This window comes from Vigna umbellata, chromosome 11 (assembly GCF_029865625.1).
Source record: "Vigna umbellata cultivar VRB3 chromosome 11, Vumbellata_1.0, whole genome shotgun sequence".
Lineage (NCBI taxonomy): Eukaryota > Viridiplantae > Streptophyta > Magnoliopsida > Fabales > Fabaceae > Vigna > Vigna umbellata.
The window spans coordinates 30,464,988-30,488,035 of record NC_142175.1 but is presented as its reverse complement, the minus strand read 5'-3'; the positions used below and the strand labels follow the sequence as shown (position 1 = coordinate 30,488,035).

Here is a 23,048-nt window from a genome sequence, read left to right as displayed (position 1 = left end):
ATGTTGTAATGTATGTGTTGATATGTGAAATCCATGAAACTGTGTTGAGCTGTTTGGAATTGATTTGGATGGGTTTGAATTGCTATAATTAACCAATTGGAAGTGATTTAAGTGTGAAATCTGGTATATTTTTGTTTGGATAGAAATTTGGAGTTTTGTGGTTTTAGCTCACTTTGAGAGGAAGTGAGGTAGTGATTTTGGGCATTTGAGGACTAAAGCACAACTGGGCTGTTGGGGCAGCCTTAGCTAGTGTACTGTGACTTGTTTGAGTCACTAAATTGATCAAAATAGGTGCAAAGCAGTAGGATTGGGTTTTGGATCCCTAAGTTGTGAAAATTGGTGTTTTAGAGTTGAAATTGAGTCTTAATCACTTTAGAATGGTAGTAGAAATGTTTAGAATAATTTAGATAAGTTTAATTAAGTATAAAGCAAGAATTAAGGGTGTTAGAAGTTAGTAAAAATGGTTAGGAATGGTTATGTTAGGTGTTGTTCATAATTCTGCATAAACTCTGCAAAATTATGCAGTTTCACCGAGAGTGAACGGATAACCGTTTGGCCATGCGCTGTTGAGCATTCGATCTTAGTGGGTGGTCTTGGTAGCGTTCGGTCTTAGTGGGTGGTCTTAAGTAGCGTGCGGTCTTAGTGCTCAGTCTTAGGTAGCGTTCGGTCTTGATAGTGTTCGGTCTTAGGTAGCGTTATGTCTCTTAGGTAGCGTTCGGTCTTGATAGTGCTCGGTCTTGGGTAGCGTTCGATCTCTCAAGTAGTGTTCGGTCTTAGTGGGTAGTCTTAAGTAGCGTTCGGTCTCAGGTAACGTTCGGTCTCTCAAGTAGCGTTCGATCTTAGGTAGCGTTCGCTCTCTCTTAGTGAGCGATCCTGAATAGTGTTCGGTCACTTCTTCAGTCTTACCTTTTATGGACCGTTCGGTCCTGTTTTTAGGAAGAGAGATATCGTTCGGTCTCCACCATTCACAGGGTGTTCGGTCTTGCTCATTATGTGTTGATGTTTTTTGTTCGGCCTATATTCCTATTTATTCCAGTATGTTGTTTTAATTAATTGTTCCAGTTGCTTTAAGGGCTTATGTGTTCATTATCATGTTGGTGTTAAAGTTGAAAGTATTAGTATTGGACGTAATTCCATGATTCTCAAGGGGGATACATGGTGGTGCCCTTTCAGTGTGTTTAGAATGATTTGCATGGTAGCTTAGTCTTGGGGGTTTTCCTGACGCTCCAATGGTCTTTCATTCTCAAGTAGAGAGGATTGATCCATGTGATGAGGAGTAGTAGGAGGTCCTAGTCTTGGGTGCTTCCAGTATGGCCCAAGGTGAGTGATAACGAACTAACCTCGTGAGTGTGGTAGGGTGAAACCTATTGGCAATGGCTTTGCAAAGCAGTAGAAGTCACCACGAGTGCATAACCCGCCATAGCTCGACAATCATTCTAAGTCCGGACGAGTCAAGTTTAAGTGCATCAGGTCATGTGGGTGTGTACTGTATCTGTCTTTGATTGCATATTGTCTGTGACTGCTATAACATGATTTTTATATCTAGCTCACCCTTGCTTGTGTGTTTATGTTTGCTTGGATATGCTTTCTTTTGCAATGATCATCCACTTGGATGTGAGCAGAGATGGATGAGGTGCCTCTGGAGCAGGCTTTGGAGGGAGACGATGTTGCTGCTTAGTCTCCTTAGGATTCTCTTTGTATTTTTTGTATTTTGAATTACTATTTAGTTGTTGAGGATTTTCCCGGTGATTCCTATCCTTCTGAAATACTCTATTTGCATTTAAGTTTTAAATCATGTCTCATTTTAGGATGACTGTAAACTTAACTACCTTATTTACCGTCGACTCTAAGTGTCTTTTTTTATATAAATGTGGATCACTATGTTTCTATATAATACATTTAGTTTAAGAATTTAGATTTTCAGGATTCAACAAATTCGTATCGGATGCTTAATTTTATAAAAGAAAAACTGTTTGAGAATTTCACAAAAGTATTTGCAGATAAAGTTTAGGTTATTTTACAACGTTTTGTTTAGTATTAATACATTAATTTAAATCTTTAATTTCTTTCACACTTAAACTTATTCAACTAACATACTATTTACAGATGTTAACATGTTTTGGCTTACGTTATAGAAGAAGATATTTTCTTTATTTTTGGACTACCAAATAATATCAAGTGGTTGATACTTTAAAAATATCCTACTTACCCTCCTTTTTCATGTGAAGAAAAAAAGATAAATGTAATTTATTAAACTTGTCACTTTCTTTTATTTGAAACCATATATATATATATATATATATATATATATATATATATATATATATATATATATATATATATATATATATATATATATATTCGTTTATATTTTTACTTTCCATTTTTTTTCGTTTCAATAAAATAATATAAATGCAAACACAATTAAAATATACTATATACATTTAAAATTATCGTGTATTATGCTTTAAATATACACATTTTATTGAATTTGCAACAATTATTTAAAAATTTATACTTTAAACTAATCAAGAGTATAAAAACTATTATTGAACTTAAAAAATGTATTTCTGCATATTAATATCTGTAAATTGAAAAATTCATTGAAATTTTAATTTAATAATAGCATTCACAATTTTAAACAGAGAAAAAAAAAAACAAAATAACGAACGCTCCATTAATCTTTCTTTTATCTCATCCATTTATTTTACTGGTAATTTCATATTTTTTATAAGTAGAAATTAAATTTTAGTTCTTACTTTTATTTTGTTTAAATTGAAGGAGAGTGAAAAACCAAACAAAAAACAAAAAATGTCTAATCACTCTTTTAATTTAGTTTTACTGTTCTTATCACAAATTATTAATTTAAAATGATGGTTCACATGCATTAGTTATTCTTTTATAATAGATTTTGTTACTATTATACCCAATACTCAATATTTAACTGTTTCACTATGTGTAATTTAAATACTCTTTCTTTATTTCAGCCACCAAAATTATTGTAAAAAATAAAATTATAACAAAACTTTCGTCTTTAAAACAAATAATTTTAAAAAAAATTATTTAAATTACGTTTGATATTGACTCGTAACTTATTCGTCGCACAAATAATTATATATCAATATAATTAAATGCTTCAGTTTAACAAACTAATATTTCCTATTCCTCTTCCATTATGCTAAAGTAATCATTATTAAACCTAAAATATTAGTCACGTTTTAATCGCAGATGATCGAAGTCTCTAGATAATAGGATATTACGAAGTGGGAGGCGTTCCGTGTAAGTTGAATTTTATCCATCTTTTTTCAATGCATTTATATATTCACATTTTACGAGACTTATAAATAATTATTAATCGAGAAAATCAATTATTAAAAGACCAAGATTAAATTATAAAATCACAAGTCTCATTAAAAAAAATGAGACATTTTTAATCAATTTCATCACTACTTCTTCTATATGAACCAATTTTATAATTATTCTCTAATGTGTCAATTCTAATAATATCTTAGAGAATGCATAACAGAATAGTAAATTTCCAAATGCTATAAGTTTGATTGAAGGAGCTACTACTATGTTACACTTAACGTATACTTAAGTAAACAATTTATTTTTTAAATATCCGTTTAATATGGTTTAATCGTTTAAAACTTAAATAGTTGATTTTATTTTGTTGAACTTAAGAAACTGACAAGAAATAATCTATTTATAATACATTTAATCGATTCATACCTTTTTAAATTTACATTAAGACGTCAAATATTACTCTTAAATTATTGTTTTTTTTAACTCCAAATTTATGATTTTATTTTTAAAAAATGTTGTTTGTGGAGACAAAAATTAGGTTTAAAAAATAAATTCTCATTGTCCGGGAAATTAAAATCCTTTCTTTTATTCCTAAACCGAAAAGAAAAGAATGAAAAAGTGGTTTTGAAGACGAATTATCGCTCTTCTTAGACTACAGCTTGTTGTGACACGTATAATATTTTTATATCTTGTGAGAGTCGATATCAAGTCTAATTCAAATATATTTTTCTTTTTCAATTCTTTTAGTCATCTTTTAAATTCTAAACCGTGATGAAAGCTTTTAAATGGACAATATTTCAAATTTAGTAATTAATCATAACAATATTATATAAATGACTTTGAAATAATAATATAAAAAAATTATTGAAAATGAAATACTATCTTCAAGTAACTAATTGGAAGTTAATTCGTGATAATTAATTGGAAGTCAATTCATGACGAGCTTCCACTACATATAAAATTAAAATAAATGCTATAAGATTAAAATAATATAATAAAATGTTGCTTATATGTTTTGAATTGAAGTATAATTGATGATAAGATTTGTAAATATGTTCTGTCTAATTAGTTTGTTTTTAATCTATATTCCTTTGTTACAGAGATTTTATGTGTTGATATGTGATTGAGTTTTATATATTATTATGGCATTGTACGTTTTAAAACTTAAAACTTTATAATATGATATTTAGGCTGAATGGTTAGCATCTACCATTGATCTATCTATTATAGCAGCGTTCGTCAACTATGTGTTATACCTAATAGAGATCGAACGGTATACACTCAGCACTGTTCGGGCATCATTGTGGCCGATCAGGACAAACTGTTCCATTAAAGTTGGGCCACAATTGGCTCAATGCTTATATTATTATTGAGTCCAATGTCCAACGAATGACAAAATAATCAAAGATATCTGATTAAAGATCTTGATAGGCGGTTTATGAGCAACCAACCAGAGTTTAAGAGAAGTCTGTTTATATTTTATTGAACTTTTGTCATTTCAGGGTCCATGAGATAACTTATAAATACAGGGTCATGACCAACAGTTAGGTAGGTTCCATTCACATTCTACTCACATTATATGCACTCTTCATTGCGTCCAAATACTCAACAGTTATAACAATTTACTGAATATTCTATTGTGAGTAGAAGATCTTCCAAGACACGTTTAACTTACTTGAGTGGAGCAATAGATTCAGAAGAAGGAAAACCACGTTAAAAAAGTTAATGTCTCGGTTCCACAAAATCTCCACCGAAACAAAACTTTATTATGATTTTGTCTTATATGTTTCAAGTTATTGAGTGAAGATGTATTAAAATATGCAAAAATATATTTTTCATATAAATTCTTGTATAATTAAGCTTTTGTACACGTATAAAATCAAAAATACTTCAACTATATTAATTTTTGCTATTGGAAAAAATATGTAATCTATTCCATATATTAGTGTATATCTTTTCGACACTAATTAATTTTGAATTTAGCATTGCATTAAATTTCATAGTATTCATCATGGATAACCTATTACCTTCTTTACAACCTAAACAATTTAGCAATTATGATGTTTCATATCTTTGCAACTTTCTCATTTTTCTTATTAGTAACATTATTCCATTCTAAGTTAACTAAATCTTGGTACATACTGTTAGAAACAAATACTAAATTATAAATGCAATATTTGACTTGAAATTTTTTTAGTTATAATGTAATTACTCATAGCAGATCTAACAGTACTAATGAAATCAAGATCATAAATAAACTTAATGATACTTTTAATGACTCATATGGACAACACTTTGTTAGGTTGGGTTTTTTAGGGAACAATTATTTAAATTTTATCAAATTTTTAAATAACAAATTTGAATTTTGTAAAAGATAAATACAAAGTAAGTAATATTTTTATTATAAATGTATTAGATAAAAAAATCACATCATTTATCCAATAAATTAAATTGCAAAAATAATTGAGAATAAAAACTTTGGAAATATAACTCATTAATATTATTTATATTATTTTTTGAAAAATATTAATAAAGAAATATTTTCACGCTTTTAAAAAAATATTTATTTTTAATCTGATTTAATCAATAATATATATATATATACATATATATATATATATATATATATATATATATATATATTTCGATTTGTGTTATATATAGATAAGTAGCGGATTTAAAAAAATTACATTAATAAAAGTTAAATTGATTTTATTTAAAAAAATATTGATCGAATTCATTAAAAAATTATGCAAAATTCAAATGAATGATAGTCTTAAATATAAAAACCAAATCCTTTTAATTTAAAAAAGATAAATAATCATATTATTATACTAGAAACTATACCAGAGAATGTGATGGAAAAGTGCTACAGACGACCCTAGAATACTTTTTTTTCTCTCTCTTAGGTTAGAATAGACTTTTCACAAACCACTTAGTTTAAAGCAAAGACAGAGTTAAATAGTCTGAACAAATTCGTGCTTTTCCCCCACTAAAAACACGTGCTTCAAACAAAAAAATTTAAATTATCATGACGATTATTATTATTATTATAAATATGAATTTTGAAAATTAAAAAAAATAATTAGGAAGATAAAGACCACATGGTCTCACCCTCTTTCTCAGACCATAGCAGATTCAAGGAACATGCTTGGAAAACTGCCAACCCCGTCCATATTCCCCTTCTCAAACCTCTTCCTTTCGACTACGAACTGAACAAGGATCCTCCACCACCCAAAAGAGATCACCTTTACAAACATTCATCCACTTTCACAGCTTTTCTTGTGAAAATTTCTTGTTGGTCATCTCTTCAAAATGTCAAGTTTCCCCAACACAGTGTCGGAAGGCCGGAGGTTTGGCAAGGCGCCGGAAAAATCCTCTTTTTCTCAGACTTGCAGTCTCTTGAGCCAGTTCTTGAAGGAGAAACGAGCTTCTGGTGATTCCACCCTTGGAATGGGTGGGAAAATGGAACCTAAAGGTATAATCTTTCTTCCTCACGGAATCCTGTTTTGTTACTACTGTTCTTAGCCTGGGTCTGTAAGATTTTATCACCTGGTGTGTTTCCCATCCAATTTTTGTTGAGTAGCTTCTCTGTCACAATTGATGGTTTGGTTTGGGAAAATATTTAGCTTAATTGCGTGGAAATAGGTAGAAAGTGTGTGAAATTGCTTGTGATGAGAATTGCTGATGGGGGTGTTGTTTTTTGGATTTGGAAATTCCAGCTAGTACGAAGGATTTGTTTGGCAGCCTGCAAAACTCAGATGGGGCTTTGAAACTAAGCGCTTCTGCCATGGATTTTCTTCCCCAGCTTGTGGAAAACCCCTGCATTAAGAAGCCTAATCTTAGGTGTGTGCTGCAATTTTTGTTCTGTTCATTTTTTTTCGGAATTCTACGCCATAAGGGATGGATTGGGATGAAAAAGTGGGTTTATTTTTGTTTTTATTTTCTGGGAAATAGTTTAGGGAATGTTCAAAAATTAAAAAATGACCCCAAGAGTTTGAGCCTTGTGAAATTACCTGTATACCCATGCTTCCACCAAGTATTCACACAGAAAATTGTAGGAGACATCATGCGCTTGGTTTGGTGATGCCTTTTATATCTTGAAGGGTATGCAAGAATAAATGAACCAATATTTGTGAGGATCTAAATCATCTCTAGGTGATGACGATCTCTGTCATGCAGAATATGTGCTTTTTATGAAAAACAAGTGTATGCAGCTTGAAGTTTTTGGACCATTAGCTTGTGACTAGAATCATGCGGCTGAAAATTGAAGTCTTTATCCCCAATTGTACTAGATCCGTTTAATTTATGGGCATGTGTGTGTTACATCATGATTACTTCATCACATCTGCTAAATTTGTTCAGGTTCATGTACTGATAAAGTTCCTATTATGATTCTCGTACTGTAGATCAGCGGTTCCTGAATCTCCTCAAATGACAATATTCTATGCTGGAAAAATGTTGGTATTCGATGCTTTTCCTCCGGAGAAGGCAACAGAGGTGATGGAGTTGGCCACCAAGCTGGCGTTGGACAGTTCCGGCGGCGAAGAAACTCCACCGAGTGCTCCGGTTACCACCAAAGAATTGGCTGAGACCAAAGTGCCTCAGACAAACACCTCAGAAGCCCCTAAGCCAGGAAGCCAAGGGGTCGGTTCAGGTCAGTGTCCCCCATCTGTCATGTGAACAAAGGAACCTCTAACGCATGTTCAAAGTTCAGACACTAATTCTAGCTTCAACTTCTTTTGTCTAAACAGATATGAGGTATCCAAGAAGAGCTTCACTTCTAAAATTTCTTGAGAAAAGAAAAGAAAGGTAATTTAGCTGTTTTCTGTTTCCTACTTTTAATCATTGAAAATGCTGATCTGTGCCTTATGATATTGGTTAAAGAAGTGAAAAAGTATGAAGTTATGATTTCAAAACCAAAAGAACTTATTTTGGAGGTGATTAGTTGAAAATTAGTATAAAACTGGTGAATTCTGGGCATGGCCCTTTATTCATTTGGGTAATTTTTTTTGAAGGTTTTTGTGTTAATAATAATGATTGAATGTTGAAACTTTGCAGGGTTAATGCGAGAGGGCCTTATCAAGTGAACAATCAGAAACCAGAGGGAAGCAGTTCAGGTGGTGATCCTGAAGATCAGTCTTCTAAACAGTTTGACCTTAACTTGTAGATGTTTACTTCATCACGAACTTAGGATATACAGGCTCTGGTCAACCAAAAGCACCTAACTACATCAAAGATTGCTGAGGCCTTCATACGAATTTATCATATAATATTATATATATTTGTATGTATTATTATTATATTATTTAATCACCTAGGTCCTCTTCTGTGGACCAAACCAGAGATAAATTTTAGATTGATTAGCTTAAGAATGTTTAAAGTTACTACTGAATGCATGATTTTGATAACTTTCGATGATTACAAAGTCGCTTCTACACCTGACCCTGTCTGCATAATTTCATGTGTGGTTGTATCCTACGGGTAAAAATCTTGATTTTTTCATTCTGTCTCTATTTTTTGATTTATTTAAAAGATTATTATTATCATAATTCATCGTGACTCACGGGCCAAATTTATAAACTCCATGGTCGGAGTTTGAAAAAAAAACATTTTTATTTTTATTATTATTTTAGTGTACATGGTTTTCACTGTTCAAAAGCAATTTCTGGTATGAAGTGATGGATGGTAATAATAAGAAAAAACGAGTTGCGTGAGACAATGATGCAACGTGAAAAATGCGGATAGACACCGACTAAGAAAAATGCAAGTGGTTGTGTTGTGTTTGTCGGTATTATGGTTGGAATGAGGAATAGCACTAACACACGAACCTTTTCCCCATATGCCTATCCTCTTAGGGACCAAGCTTCTATCATATATACTATTTTTAGGTACCTCACCCAAAAAATTGTTGTTTATTCTCCTATTTTACATCTCTACTTTTTTTTCTTTCAATTTTTTTTCTAAGTACACCTTATTTTGAAGTTTTGTAAAATAATTTACAATAGATATTTTAGATTTGTTATCATCACAGTGAATAGATATTTTAGATCCATGTAATGTAAAATATCATTGTTGGTCTCTCTCCTCCGTAAAGGAAAAATCGGACAAAAGCATGATGCAATTTTGTTCTTAAAATTATCAAAATGTACAATTTTAAGAATGAAAAACTCGTGTAATTTTGGTATCATTTTAAGAAAGTCGTGTTAAGACGAATTTGAATTATTAAATTGATATAACTTTAATTAAAATTTTAAAAAAATTACATTGAATTCATACTAAATTTATATGATTTTAGTTTATATTATAATATACTGAAATTGTATTAAGTCGATACAATTTCAAATTATAACAAGTTTTACGACACATAGAGGTTGTACCAAGTTGCCATCACTTTTCAGAACGAAGTTATACAAAATTGACCCAAATTGTCTTTTCTTGTAAATATTTTTTAAATCTTCATCATTTTGGTAAATATTTTTTAAATCTTCATCGTTTTGGTAAATTTGAAAAGAAAATTACACTACTTTTGTGCTTTTGTCAGAAAAATCAGCCGGTAATTATAAAGTCATTAAGATGATATATAGAATTGTTTTTATGCATTGTATTATTATTAAAGGAATTTTAGGTTTAGTTTAATCTTATAAGTAATGTAAGGTTTATATTTATTTATATGTTATAAATTGATTTTTTCAAATATGAGACTAAATATTAACCAGAATAAATGAAATAATAAACTTAATTAACAAGAATTTCTAGGTTGTATTCACTTCGACATAATTTATTATTCAGAAGGAACGATGCAAATGAACTTTTAATTTATTATATACTGGAAATTAACTTTATTTTTAATATATTAGAGACTTCAGTACTTTTAATTAATTAGCTATTAATGCTAGGATTTTATAATTGTCTTGGGTACTGCTACAATTATGACCTAAGAGTCAAACTAAAAATACAGTGTGTAGGCACAGGAATAAATCGAAATAATTCCGTACAATACGAAATTATTAAAAATGAATATTTTATTAGCTTTTGAGAAAGAAACATTCACAAGCGTCCACGTTTGACCACATAGCATCTTATTTCACACTCTTTCATACTGCTTTCAAACGCTAAACACTCTTATGTTATGCTAATTTATTATTCAATTTCACGTCTTTTTTATTTTAATAATGTTATCTTTTGCATTGGACTTTTCTTTTTGGTGGCACCTTAGCATTAGATGTGAAAGAAAGAAATACAGAGAAAGAAAATAAAAGTAATACTGAGAGCAAGCATCACATGATTTTTTTTTTCCTTATTAATTAATCTTAAGATTTTTAATCCGTAAATTACGGTATCTTTTACCGTACTTCAGAATTACTCCAGAAATTGTAAGGGTAACGAGTAAAAGATTTAATTCCGTTTTAATTAAAAAAAATTGAGACGTTATATATATATATATATATATATATAGGGTTTGTCAAGATATCTATGTAGTTTTGTTTAGTTGGTACATTTTAGCAAGATGTATCGAATTTTAGATAACAAAAATACTCTTATAATTAAAAAATTAAGAAATCCTCAAACACTTACTCACCTCTCTCTCATCCCTCATTCCTATTAATCATTTCTCTTTCATCTCTCTGACTCTGATATTCTCTCTATATCCCCTACAGTAGCTTTAATATATATGAAGCTATTATATTATAATTTTATTATAAAAATATACCTAACATCATATAATATTGTTCAACCATCCATATAGGTAACATCTCAACAACAAAGAGGTATCTCTATACATGCACTTTCACATGCTAACATGAATGAGATGATCATTAGAAAATAATAAAATAAACAAAAAAACATATAGGAATGATAAGCTAATGTGCACAAGAATTTTTATACAATGAAAATAAAATTAATCTCACATACATAGTCAATCATACAAATCATTGGTAAAGACAAGCATACCATATACAATGACTTAAGCAAGACTCAATTATCCGATACAAGCATTGATGTGAAATATCAAGTGCACTTGTGGTAATTTCTATTGCTCTACACAATCATTGTCAATAAATTTCGCTCTACCACACAAGGTTGGTCCATTAACCTATTTGGCCAAGATAAATCTCCTAAACCTCTTGCACTCTCACCACATACCACATTTTTCTATACCCGAGCTTGAATGATTATTGGAGCGACAAGATAACCTCCAATATCTAAACTCTCACATCAATGCGTACATTAACAAAACCAAATCCTAATCCTCCTCAGATAAATACCAATCATCCTTAATAACTTATAAGATCATATTAAACATACAAATCATTAAACATGGAAGATTTAAACCCCCTATTAATCCAGCTTAGTGAGATTATCCACCTTAGTGAGATTATCCACTAGCTCAGCAAGTAATGCTTGAAAGCATACTCACCCAACGACTGGATATATTGTCTAGCGATTAGACATCTTGCCTAGTGACACAAGCATTAGAACTCATAGAGATTAAATAACTCATAATTTTTCCAACGAAGAGTTGTCATGTTCAACGACAACCAAGTCAGTGACTTTGGAGTCGCTTAGCAAGAATATCCACGCCCAACAATTGCCAAGTCAATGACTCTCTGGCATTAGCTTTGCCCTACGACACAGTTTCGCGCCTAGAGAGTCTACATAGTTCCGTAGATTTATGCTATTTTATGCTACCGATTCAACCTATACCACGTATAAAGTTCAAAATACACCAAATACAAATTATTATACCACATTCATAGGCTCAAATAATCACATTTGCAATACCATATAAACAATATTATCAAATTTCATTATACAACCTAATCATGCAATTTGAGGATTTAACCCCAATTTATCAAGTAAAATTCACCATACACTCAACCATTTAGGAAAATCATAGTACAGTGATACAATTAGTAACTTCAACATATATATAACTTAAAAACAGTTTCATTATCTTCCCTTACCCGACTTTAAAAATACCAAAATGTCTCAAACTTCACATGATGTTTTATCTACACATAAAAACATTACAAGAATGATTATGACATACCATCATGACTAATGATCAACATATACTCTCATAAAAGACCAAATGAACATATGCAAGTGAAAAAAGGCTCACATACAACAAAAAAATATTTGACCCTAGAGAAATCGGTAAAATATCAACTTACTTTATTAGAGATTTTAATCCGTCATTCTTGAACAAGTCAAGGCTTTTATTTTCAAACAAATGAACAAAGAGGACTCCTATAAAGAAATCAAAAAATTTTAGAAAAATGATTTATATAAAAATTGTATGTTTTATAATAATGAAAGAAGTTCATAAAAATATTTATTTATACTAATTAATCTTCTAATATTAAAATAATAAAGTTTTGTTATTTTTAAACTATTATTAATTTTAAAATAGCATTTTTTAAGTTTATACAAATTGTATAAAAGAAAATAGATTTTAATGTATTGTATTACATTAAATAAATAAAATAATTTTAATTAAATAATATGAAAATTTCAATTACTCTTTCGTTATATTGTAAATCATTACATTTGTATGTCTTAAAATTGAAATATATATATACAAGCTGTTTATTACAATGATTGGAATCGAAAAAACATTTAACATGTATATGTTCACTAATACAAAAATCGCGTACAACGTCGGATATTTTGGACTTTTAACTATGTATTCTCGAACGACGTGATATCAAGAGACGTTAAATTGACATCGAATTTAAAAAATTCGACATTAAATTAACATCGAATTTTGTCAATATACAATGTTAATCAATTTTTTTTTTGTTTTTTTTTTAATTAATTGTGGTCTTTTTTACAACTCTACGAGACCTGAAAAGCATAATTTTTTTTTAGTTTTTGGTATTTTATAAAGCAAGAACTATGAACAATTCGACATTAAATTAACGTCGAATTTTGTCAATATACAACGTTAATCAATTTTTTTGTTTTTTTAATTAATTGTGATCTTTTTTACAACTCTACGAGACCTGAAAACATTAAAAAATTCAGTTTTTGGTATTTTATAAAGCAAGAACTATGAACGTGTAGTGTAGTATCAACAACAAACAACAATAACCAACAACAAACAAGTTCAATCAAACAACAACAATAAACAAGTTCAACAAATAAGTTCTTCAAAACGAAAATGAAAACTAACATTCAAAAGGTGGGTTCGTCGGAATAAAGTGTCGTCACTAGTGACAGAGAAAACATAATGTGCCTATGAAGAAAGATAACATGAAAATAATCGATCAAAATAAACGAAAATCATACATAAAGTAATTAATTAACATGCATTTGTATCAAATGAGAGAAAAATTACATATGATGGTCGTCAAACTTCATTCGAGTAAAGTTTGAGAAGAGAACAGGGTCTCGGGCGCTAAAATAAAGTAAATGAATTTTTAATCTCCCGCTCAAATTTTTATTGAATTCACTAACGCGTGACATTATAAGTTGTTTTTGTACCAGTTGCTATCAACTAATATTGTATTCATTTATTACGTTTTGATTTGTAAATATGTATAAAAATTAAGAACATTAAGCTTTATTGTTCCAGTTTTTAGCTTAAAACTTGTTAGGTTTTATGTCTTGACTAATAGAAGTTCACATGGCTGTACACTATAACATGTGTGGTGTGGCTATATTCTTGAGTGGGTGTTTCAATGGAAATGGGAGAGTGGATAAGGGCTTTTTTTTATCGATATATTTGTGGAGACACTTATCAACGAAGTAATGGAAAAATCAATTTAGTAGTCTTATTTACATCAACAAACCTATAAAGGAAACAATACGAGAAAATAGTAGTACTTTCCATTCTATATAAATACTAAATATTAATGGGAGTTGAGTTAAAATCACATAAGTAATTAATTTTATAAGATAATATTTTCAAACTAAAATCTTTAAGGTTGAATTTGTAGTTACTGTTTAACTTTCTCAATTTTTAGACTCAAATTTAGATTAGTAAAACAGACAACCAAAAAAAGAGAGCAAGGAGAGGACGATTTGTATTATGCTATACCTCATAGTTTCAATCTTTCGCTTTGTAAATTTTGGTTCAATTTTAGTTTCAAAACTTGTTTTAGTTATGGAATGGATGTTATAAATTCATTAGGTATTGAGTGTTTTAATATTTGTTTCTATTGTCATTCCTGTTTTATTTCTCTTTTATTTAGGTTAAGTTGTGAGATTATAGGTAAAAGATGTTCTGATCAAATATTTCATAAATTTAATAATAAATACACAATCAATTTAATCACCTACTTCATTATCTTAAATTTATATTTATAAATTTTAAAATAAATTTTATAATATCAACAATTTAATGACGGTTTAATTATTAATAATTATATTTTGATGTAAACTAATCACCTTCGAACTTAATTTATTGATTAAAAACGATCATTTAATCTATAAGATCGAGTCATTCGGTCTTGGAATAGTTAAATAGATGTTTTTCACTATAGTACAAACCTACTTTTTATTTTATTTTATTTTGGTGATCACTTTTGCCATGACAATCTTTAAAGACATATTGTGATGATTAGGTAGTATTAAATTTTGATATATAAAGAATCAAAATAGAAAAATAATTAAAAATAAAATTAATACGATTAACATGTTATATATAGATTACGAGCATAGTTAAATGTTTTAAAACATTAGAACTTGTCGTCCTCTGTTGCCAGCTGTAGCACTAATGTTAAGCAGAACTGGTGCTGCCTAACTCGATTATTCCAAAGAAAAAGGGGAAATTTTTACTGTGAAAAATATGATGACTTAACAGGTCTTCATCTGATGTTCCACTTTTTTTATTGTGAGATTTAGATTTATATTTGAATTCTGACTAATTCTCTTTCTTAAAACTGAGTTTTTTTCACATTGATACACACCATTTCTAGCGAATATCCTTTGTTAGGAAAACTTTCGATATAAAGATTATTGTACTCATTTGAGTCTAACTTAATCACATAAGGATTGATATCAATTTTTACAAAAACTTTAAAAAATGCTTTCCTAAATGAAGAAATATTTAAACGAAAAAAATATTTAAACTGTGTTTACTCTATGTTCTTACAAAATATAAGACTATTAAGTAAGGAAAATGTGTTTCTAATATATATTTTACAACAATCTATGGGAAAACTCGTGATTAATGTGTTTTAAATATAATGACCAATGAAATAGTGACACATAATTAATTGTTAAAAAATTATTAGGAAAAGTTGGTAACATATTATAGTCTATTATAGTGTATTAAGTAAGTGTTGTAAAATGATATATAATAATGAAAAAGAGGAAAAAGACTTGTCTGGCTGCGAGTAGCAGACATGAATTTGAACATTGAATATAACTGAAAAGAAGAAGAAGGAATATTTGAAGTTTGGCTTTAGGGAGGTGGCTAATGGTAGATGGTGTAAAATGACATCATGGTCATATAAACATTTAATGATTCTTTTTGGTTAATATTTTAGTTAGGACAAATGCGACAAATGTTTGTTTGTTTTTTCCTTCGAAGACCATGTTATTACGCTCCAATACCATCTAAATCAATCACACATATCTTAAAATTACTAATATTTCTACCATGAAAAGAATAAGTACTCTTGATGCCTGAGGGGAGAAAGAATTCCCATATTTTAAAAAAAAATATACTTTGATAATATTTTTTTGACAATATTTTAATACTATCTACGTGTCATTCTGTGATTGGTCCAAAATTACTCCACAATCAATAATAATAATCATAAATACCAACCAATCAGAAAATGACACGTAAATGATATTAAAATGTTATAAAAAAAATGTTATGAAAGTATTATTATCTTTTTAAAAATTCGAAATAACCAAAATTTCATATGTATAATATAGAAAGAAAGAAAATATTAATAACATTCTATCAATACTGAAGTTAATAAAGATGTCGTTTCACAAATTTTTACAAGATTGAAGTTTCAAATTTGTTTTAAAATTTGGAAACAAAACTCATGTTTGGAATGAAGGAATATATGTAGCAGCTGGAATGCACAGGCATGGAATTAAGAAAAAAAACTAATGTTTGAATTTTGTAAAAATAATAATGTAAAAAAAAAAACTTATCACAATGTACTGTATTCGCTGCTTAGTCTCAGTCTCTTTTGTTAAATTTGTGATGCATTAGGTGGGAAAAAGAAAAGGTTTTAAGGTATCAAATAGCTATTTTTAATTTGTAAGTTTTACATGGTAGTTAAAAAAAACTTAATTAAAATTTAAGCTTTTTATCAATTTCTATATTTTTAATGAACTTTTTATTAATTTTTAATATATTAAATATCTAAATTATATATTTTTAATATAGTTATCATTATTTAATTTTTCTTATTAAATAGTATGACTACTATTTTATTTTTATTTAAATTATTTGCATTTGCAATATAAGATTTAATAATTAAACAATAATAAGTAAATAAGACAATAAAATAACATAGTTGTGACGTTATTCAAATTATAAAGAAAATTAGGCAATAAAAAATAATATAAATTTAATTAAATAAAGTTTATAATTAAACTTTATTAAGTCTAAAAAATAACGTGAAATAAAATTTTGAAAAAAAAAAAATCATAACTCAATGCTATCTATCTTCTTCTCCTAACATTTCTTTTTGTTCCATTGAAAGAATATGGAATGATTCTTTAGGCATTTCTTTCAATTCTCTTTTGCAAATCCAGTGATAAGCAAAATCCTACCACGATAGTATGGATATTGTTCCATTAAAAACTGACAAAATTATGAACAAATAAGCACTATGCATTCTACTTTATTGTTAACATCAATCGATATCTACTTCAAAAAATCTGCAATCACTTGTGTTAGAGCATTCTGAACCACAGATTATCATATTAGAATATTGGTTTAAATCATTTCTGAATTTTTAATATGTTTTTTATTTTGAGTGTGTATTATTTTTTTCTCTTTAAATTAGATATTTTGTAAATATTTAATTATGTTAAAACTTCTTGTGAAATATTTGGTTTATTTTCTTTTATTTGTGTTTTCTGTTCATATTTTATTTATTTTTCAATTTTAGTAATTTTCTTATTCCATAGTCAGTACACAAATATGGACTTTATAGTAAAATTGGCGTAATTGAGTTGCAAGGTGAATCGTTAATGGAAATGCAACATTGTTTTATTTGTTTTAAGAAACCAAATAATGTAGACATATGTGTGAGAAGTGATGTGGCAATTATGACATGGTAATCTGTTACCCTTACCCTTGTCTGAGGCAATGTATATATCACATATAAAAAAGAAAGTACTAAAATAAAAAAAATATATTATATATAAGAAATATGAAAAGAAAAACTAATAATTATAAAGAGTAGTTGTTCTAACATAATTAAACATTTAATAAAATAAGAAAATTGATTTATGTATCTAATGTTATATATTTAAGTATTTTTAAGTTGAAATATTATGATATAATTTAGAGAATTAAATATGTTTTTTTTAACTTTAAAGTGAAATTAAAATTTATTTTTGTTTAAATTTTTCCTACAATTTAATTTTCAAACTTTAAAAATTAATAAATATAATTATATTAACTTAACTACATTACATTTATTTATGCATCTTTTAAGTTATTTATAATATTTTATATTTTTCAGCTCAAATACTCATATGCAATATTATTTACCATGTAAAAAAAAATAATAACATCGTCATATTAAAAAATCTAATCCATTTATTTATAAAGTTTAAAATCTAAAATATATCAAAATTTTAAATAAAAACAAATTTTAATTTTGTGAATAAATTTATAAACTACCATCATATTTAATCCTAACACTTAAAAATAGGGTAATTCAATTTCAGTGTTTCCTACACTAACAAAACATTCACCATATGGCAAAAAATATATTCATTATTATGATATAAGTTATGGAACCAAAAGATAAATATAAAAATATTTTAGTAAATAAATCTACACAATATTAAGGATAAAATATAAATAAAATTAAATATATATTTTTATCCTATGAACTTTTATGTAATATTAAATTGCATCTGTGTTATAAATTTTGAATTACTTTTAACCTCAAACATTGTTAATAAATGGATAAAGCTCTCATTACTTACTAATATTAAGAATTTATTATATTTTTGCTTAATATCAATTTTGATCTCTTTATTAGTTAGTTTTGTTCAAAATGATCCTTTTTTTTAATGTTCCAAATGGTTTCTTTTTTTGTAAAAATTGTTCAATTTGGTCTCTTTTACTTACCGCGTTTAAAATGATATCGACATAAAGTTCACAGCCAATATTAAATCAACTGTTCAGTTTTGAAATATGTGACTGTGATGAGACAATGTTAAAAGTTTTTATTTTACTTTTTATATTTTTATTTTTATTTTATTTTTAATGGATTATCATGTTCTTCTTGTTAAACACATCCTCACACCCAAACCACTACTGAAAACTCCAAACCAAATCATAACAGGAAAACCACAATGATCACCCTTTAAACAAAATTTTTTTACAATCCTAAATCAAAACCCTAGTTCCAAATCGCGAGATAAAAATAGGTAGAGAAGAATAAAGAACATAAACACCAAATAACATAACCCTATAGTTCAACCCTGATTCGAATCGTTAATTCTATCCAAGCCCTTGCAGCCGCGAAGATGCTGAAAGACGAGATCCTCACATCTTGAAACGCCGCGCCTACCCCTGGAAACTCGCATCGAAGACACTGAAGCACCAACTATCACTAAGAAAGCGCTGCACTTGAACCATTGGAAAACGCCTCTTATTCCCTGCAAAAACAAACCCATGACAAAAAAGGAGAAGGGAGCTTGCTCTTTCAGCCAAACACAACTCCTAATTAGAAAAGGAGAAGACAAAACCTCCTACCTAGCCACTGTTCCTTGCATGATGACGAGTCTCACCCGAAACGCCCAATGCAACGTCCTCATCCTCCTTGTACCGCTAGGATTTGCGAGTTCGAACCAAGATAAAGGAGAAGAAAAAAATCCTATGAAATCCGTATGGGTACACCAAGGTTGGTCTATCTAAAAATCAAAAAACAAAGAGGGAAAAAGTTTCTAATTAAGGTTTCATGATAGTGAATTGAGAGTTTAATTAAGGTAAATGAAATTTAATTGTAATAAAGAGAATTTAGATAAGGTTAATGACTTTTAATATTATTAGTAAAAATGACTAAATTTTAAACTATTTTTCCAAAAGAATGAACTATTTTGAATATAAAGAAAAGTTATGATCGATTTAAATATCTAAAATATATATGAACATTTTTTAACAAAAAAATTAATAAAGAATCGGTATTAAACTTTATATTTTTTTATATATTTTTTTAAGTATTAAACACTTAAAAAAAGACATGGATATTTTAATATTGTTATCAAATCTACTTCGTATGCTTTAATATTCAAATTAATGGCTACCTACCTTTATGATCCAATTATTATGAGTGCATATAAAAATATTGGTGATTGATTAATATTTTTATAAATGGTAACTTTATTTATGGTAAAGAAAATAAAAAGAGGTTAACTATATAAGAAGAAAAAATTGGGGTACAACTTGTTAAAAAACCTTTTAAAAATGAAATTACTTTAAATTTGTTGAAAATTGTTTATATAAGCCATTATTTTAGGTTATGAAAATGCATTGATGACAAAGTTGATAGTGATTTCCATATTGATAGTGATTCACTTATTGATGTAAACAAATACTATGTTTGTGAAATATTGAAGGCACTTGAAAGTTCACGGTGAAGGAAACATAGTCATTATAGATTAAATTAAATAATATTTCAGAAACAAAAAAAATGTATAATAATCTTTATTGTCAATAAAAAATTATAATTAATTCATAAATTAGATTTTAAATTAGTTTTTAATATTAGCCACCAATGTTTAAGGATTTAGTCTTTAATGTTATGTTTGGATTTGAAGATAAATTTGAAAAATAATTTTGAGGAGAAATAATTTGAAAAATAAATACAACTTCAAAAAAATTTATTTAAATATTTAAATTTTATTACATTTAAATGTTTCATACTTAAGTATTTTTTTACAACTTTACTAAATATTTGCTTTTATAAATTTCTTAAATATTTATTTTATATTAAATTTATTGAAAGTAACATTATTAAAATATGTTATTTTTATAACTTAAACATTTACATATTATTTATAATATTTCAAACAAATTAATTTTACTTATATGAATTTGTATAATATATTCCATTTATTTTTTGTTTAAATTTTGTTAACTTTATTCAGTATTTAAGAAATTAAGAACATGCTTATTAATTATTTTAAAAAAATTGATATTTTATATATCTGTTTAAAATGGAAATCGTAATTAAATAATTGTACATATTTTTATAATTATCTTAAAAGATATTTATTTGAGGCAATAAGTATAAGTTTTAAAGTATTTATTTTATTTTTATTTTTAAATTGAAAAAAGAAACTTAAGTCAGCTAACATAAACAATAGCCTATTTTTAACTGGAAACGAGTTTGTTTCGGTAAATAAAATATCAAAATTGAAAATATTACTTTTTCTTTCTGTTTTTAATTTATTCAGGAAAAATTCTTATTTAAATGTTAATCCAAGAGGATGGAAAAGATTGAAATGAGATCACAATTTTTTTTTTATTGTATTATAATTACTAGAACGAAATGTAAAGATAAATTATTTAAAATTTTGAAATAAAAAATATTGATCTTTCTTTCGAACTTTGAAATAGTTAATTTACTGAATTAACTGCTATTTTTTTTCTTACTGAATTAGTTTTATTAAATAAAATACATTATAACTTTGTATTAAAAGATTTTTACACTAGTTAACACCAATAAACTAAATTTTTGATTCAGAACTAAAATATCAATGATCCAAAAATAGGATTTAGATTTTCTAGCTGGCTTCTTTTTTAATCATTCCCATTCAGGGATGACAATGGGTCGGGTCGGACACGGATAGTGCCTACGCACAACTCGATCCGACAAAAAAAAACTCATCCGCTATCCGACTCGTTACCCGTATGGATATCCGCTTAAATAATATCCGCGGATATTTTAAAATCCGCGAATACCCATAGATATCCGCAGATACTCGCAAATATTTTAAAAAATATATTTTAATAAATTATTAAAATAAAATTTAAATAGAATTACAAAAAATATATAAAATATAATATAAATTAAATTAAATATAAATTTAAATTCAATTTTAATTAAATTTAATCTTGTAAAATATAAATTAATGTTAATTTTAATTAAATTTAACTTAATAAAATATAAATTAATTTTTTATTTTTTATTTTTTGCGGATAGCGGATATCCGCGGTACGGATAGTATAATAATACCCACACCCGATCTATTTATAAGCGGGTATTAAAATATTCACTACTCGCAGGTTGCGAGTAATAAATATCCGTAAGTATCAACTATTCATTACGGATTTTATCGACGGACGCGGATTTTTTTGCAATCACTATTCTCGTTCTAATGCTGTGTTCGCATTAAAAGAATTTATTATTCACAATTGTTTGCACAATTTTTAATTTTATGTGTGTTCAGACATGTAAAAGGAAAAGGAGTAGATTTGCACATTATTAATTCCATCTTTTGTATCCAACAAAGATTGGAGAGGATTTATCTAAAAAAACCAATTTTATCTTTGTAAAACTATATATTTTTCTGATATTTATTGAAAAATGCATATTGCATGGTAGAATAAAAATGTCCCAACTAAATTGAAAAATTCATTTATTAATTTTATTAATAATAATATAATAAAATAATAATAATAGTAATTATTATAATTTAATGGAATTTTAAAAATTAATTTTTATTTATTTTTGTCTTTATAATAATTTTTATAATTACATATATTAACAATTATCATTTTATATTACTTTTATTATTAAAGTTATTTTGATAATCTTCAATTTTTATCCATTAAATTATTTTTTTATCAGTGAGGTAAATCAAATACTATACTTGTTGTAAAAAACTTTACTTTCAATTTCACTCTCACTCATTTCCATATTAACTCAAATAAACAATAATTAACACTCACTTTTCCCACGTCTTTGCTTCATCTGGGTTTTCTACAGTTTAGTAAAAAACTTATTAATTGTTAAAATTAAAAACATAACTAAAAATATAAAATTGAATATAGAAAAAAGTAAATGTCACAGTTTTTAAATATTTAGTGATCAAATAAAAAATTTATTATTTTAAAGACTAAATTATTTCCTATTTACACATTTTACAACCAAAATAGTAACTGTTTAAATATGTTTGTAAATTCTATATTTTTCGAATAATTTAATATTTTTATATTTAATATTAATAAACAAATTTTAATTTTCAAACTTAAAAAAATATAATGATTTAATTAGACAAACATAAGAACAGTTAAGTTAAAAGTTCCTCTGAATTCAAGCATGTTATAGTGTTCTATTGTAAATTTGAAGGAAAAAACATTACTTTCCATCAATTCCAAAATTTACTACATCTTTAAAAATTTAAGATTTTAATATCTTAATTTTAATGACCAAATTTATAAAAATAAAAGTGAATTTTCTTATATTATTATTATTTTTCTTATATATATTTTAATTTTAATATTTTTCCGATAATAGAAAAAAAAAGAAAAAAGAGAATGACGGTATATAAATAGTGGTGGATGGGAATCG

The 23,048-nt window shown here is 27.2% G+C and overlaps 1 protein-coding gene across 1 annotated transcript; it reads left to right on the top strand.

The window, feature by feature from the left end:
* The first annotated feature begins 6,410 nt into the window (after nucleotides 1-6,410).
* On the top strand, nucleotides 6,411-8,746 carry LOC124831817 (jasmonate ZIM domain-containing protein 1-like). Its single transcript, XM_047305903.2, has 5 exons — nucleotides 6,411-6,784; nucleotides 7,029-7,152; nucleotides 7,716-7,963; nucleotides 8,061-8,118; nucleotides 8,368-8,746. Exons 1-5 carry the CDS (start codon nucleotides 6,622-6,624, stop codon nucleotides 8,474-8,476), a joined length of 702 nt encoding a protein of 233 aa, XP_047161859.1. The 5' UTR covers nucleotides 6,411-6,621; the 3' UTR covers nucleotides 8,477-8,746.
* Nucleotides 8,747-23,048: the final 14,302 nt, after the last annotated feature.

Excerpts from the sequence above, each read along its gene's own strand:
- LOC124831817 (XM_047305903.2), top strand. The coding sequence starts at position 6,622 with ATGTCAAGTTTCCCCAACACAGTGTCGGAAGGCCGGAGGTTTGGCAAG. Across the intron at positions 6,785-7,028 it reads TGGGAAAATGGAACCTAAAG|CTAGTACGAAGGATTTGTTT; the intron begins GTATAATCTTTC and ends TGGAAATTCCAG. Across the intron at positions 7,964-8,060 it reads AAGCCAAGGGGTCGGTTCAG|ATATGAGGTATCCAAGAAGA; the intron begins GTCAGTGTCCCC and ends TTGTCTAAACAG.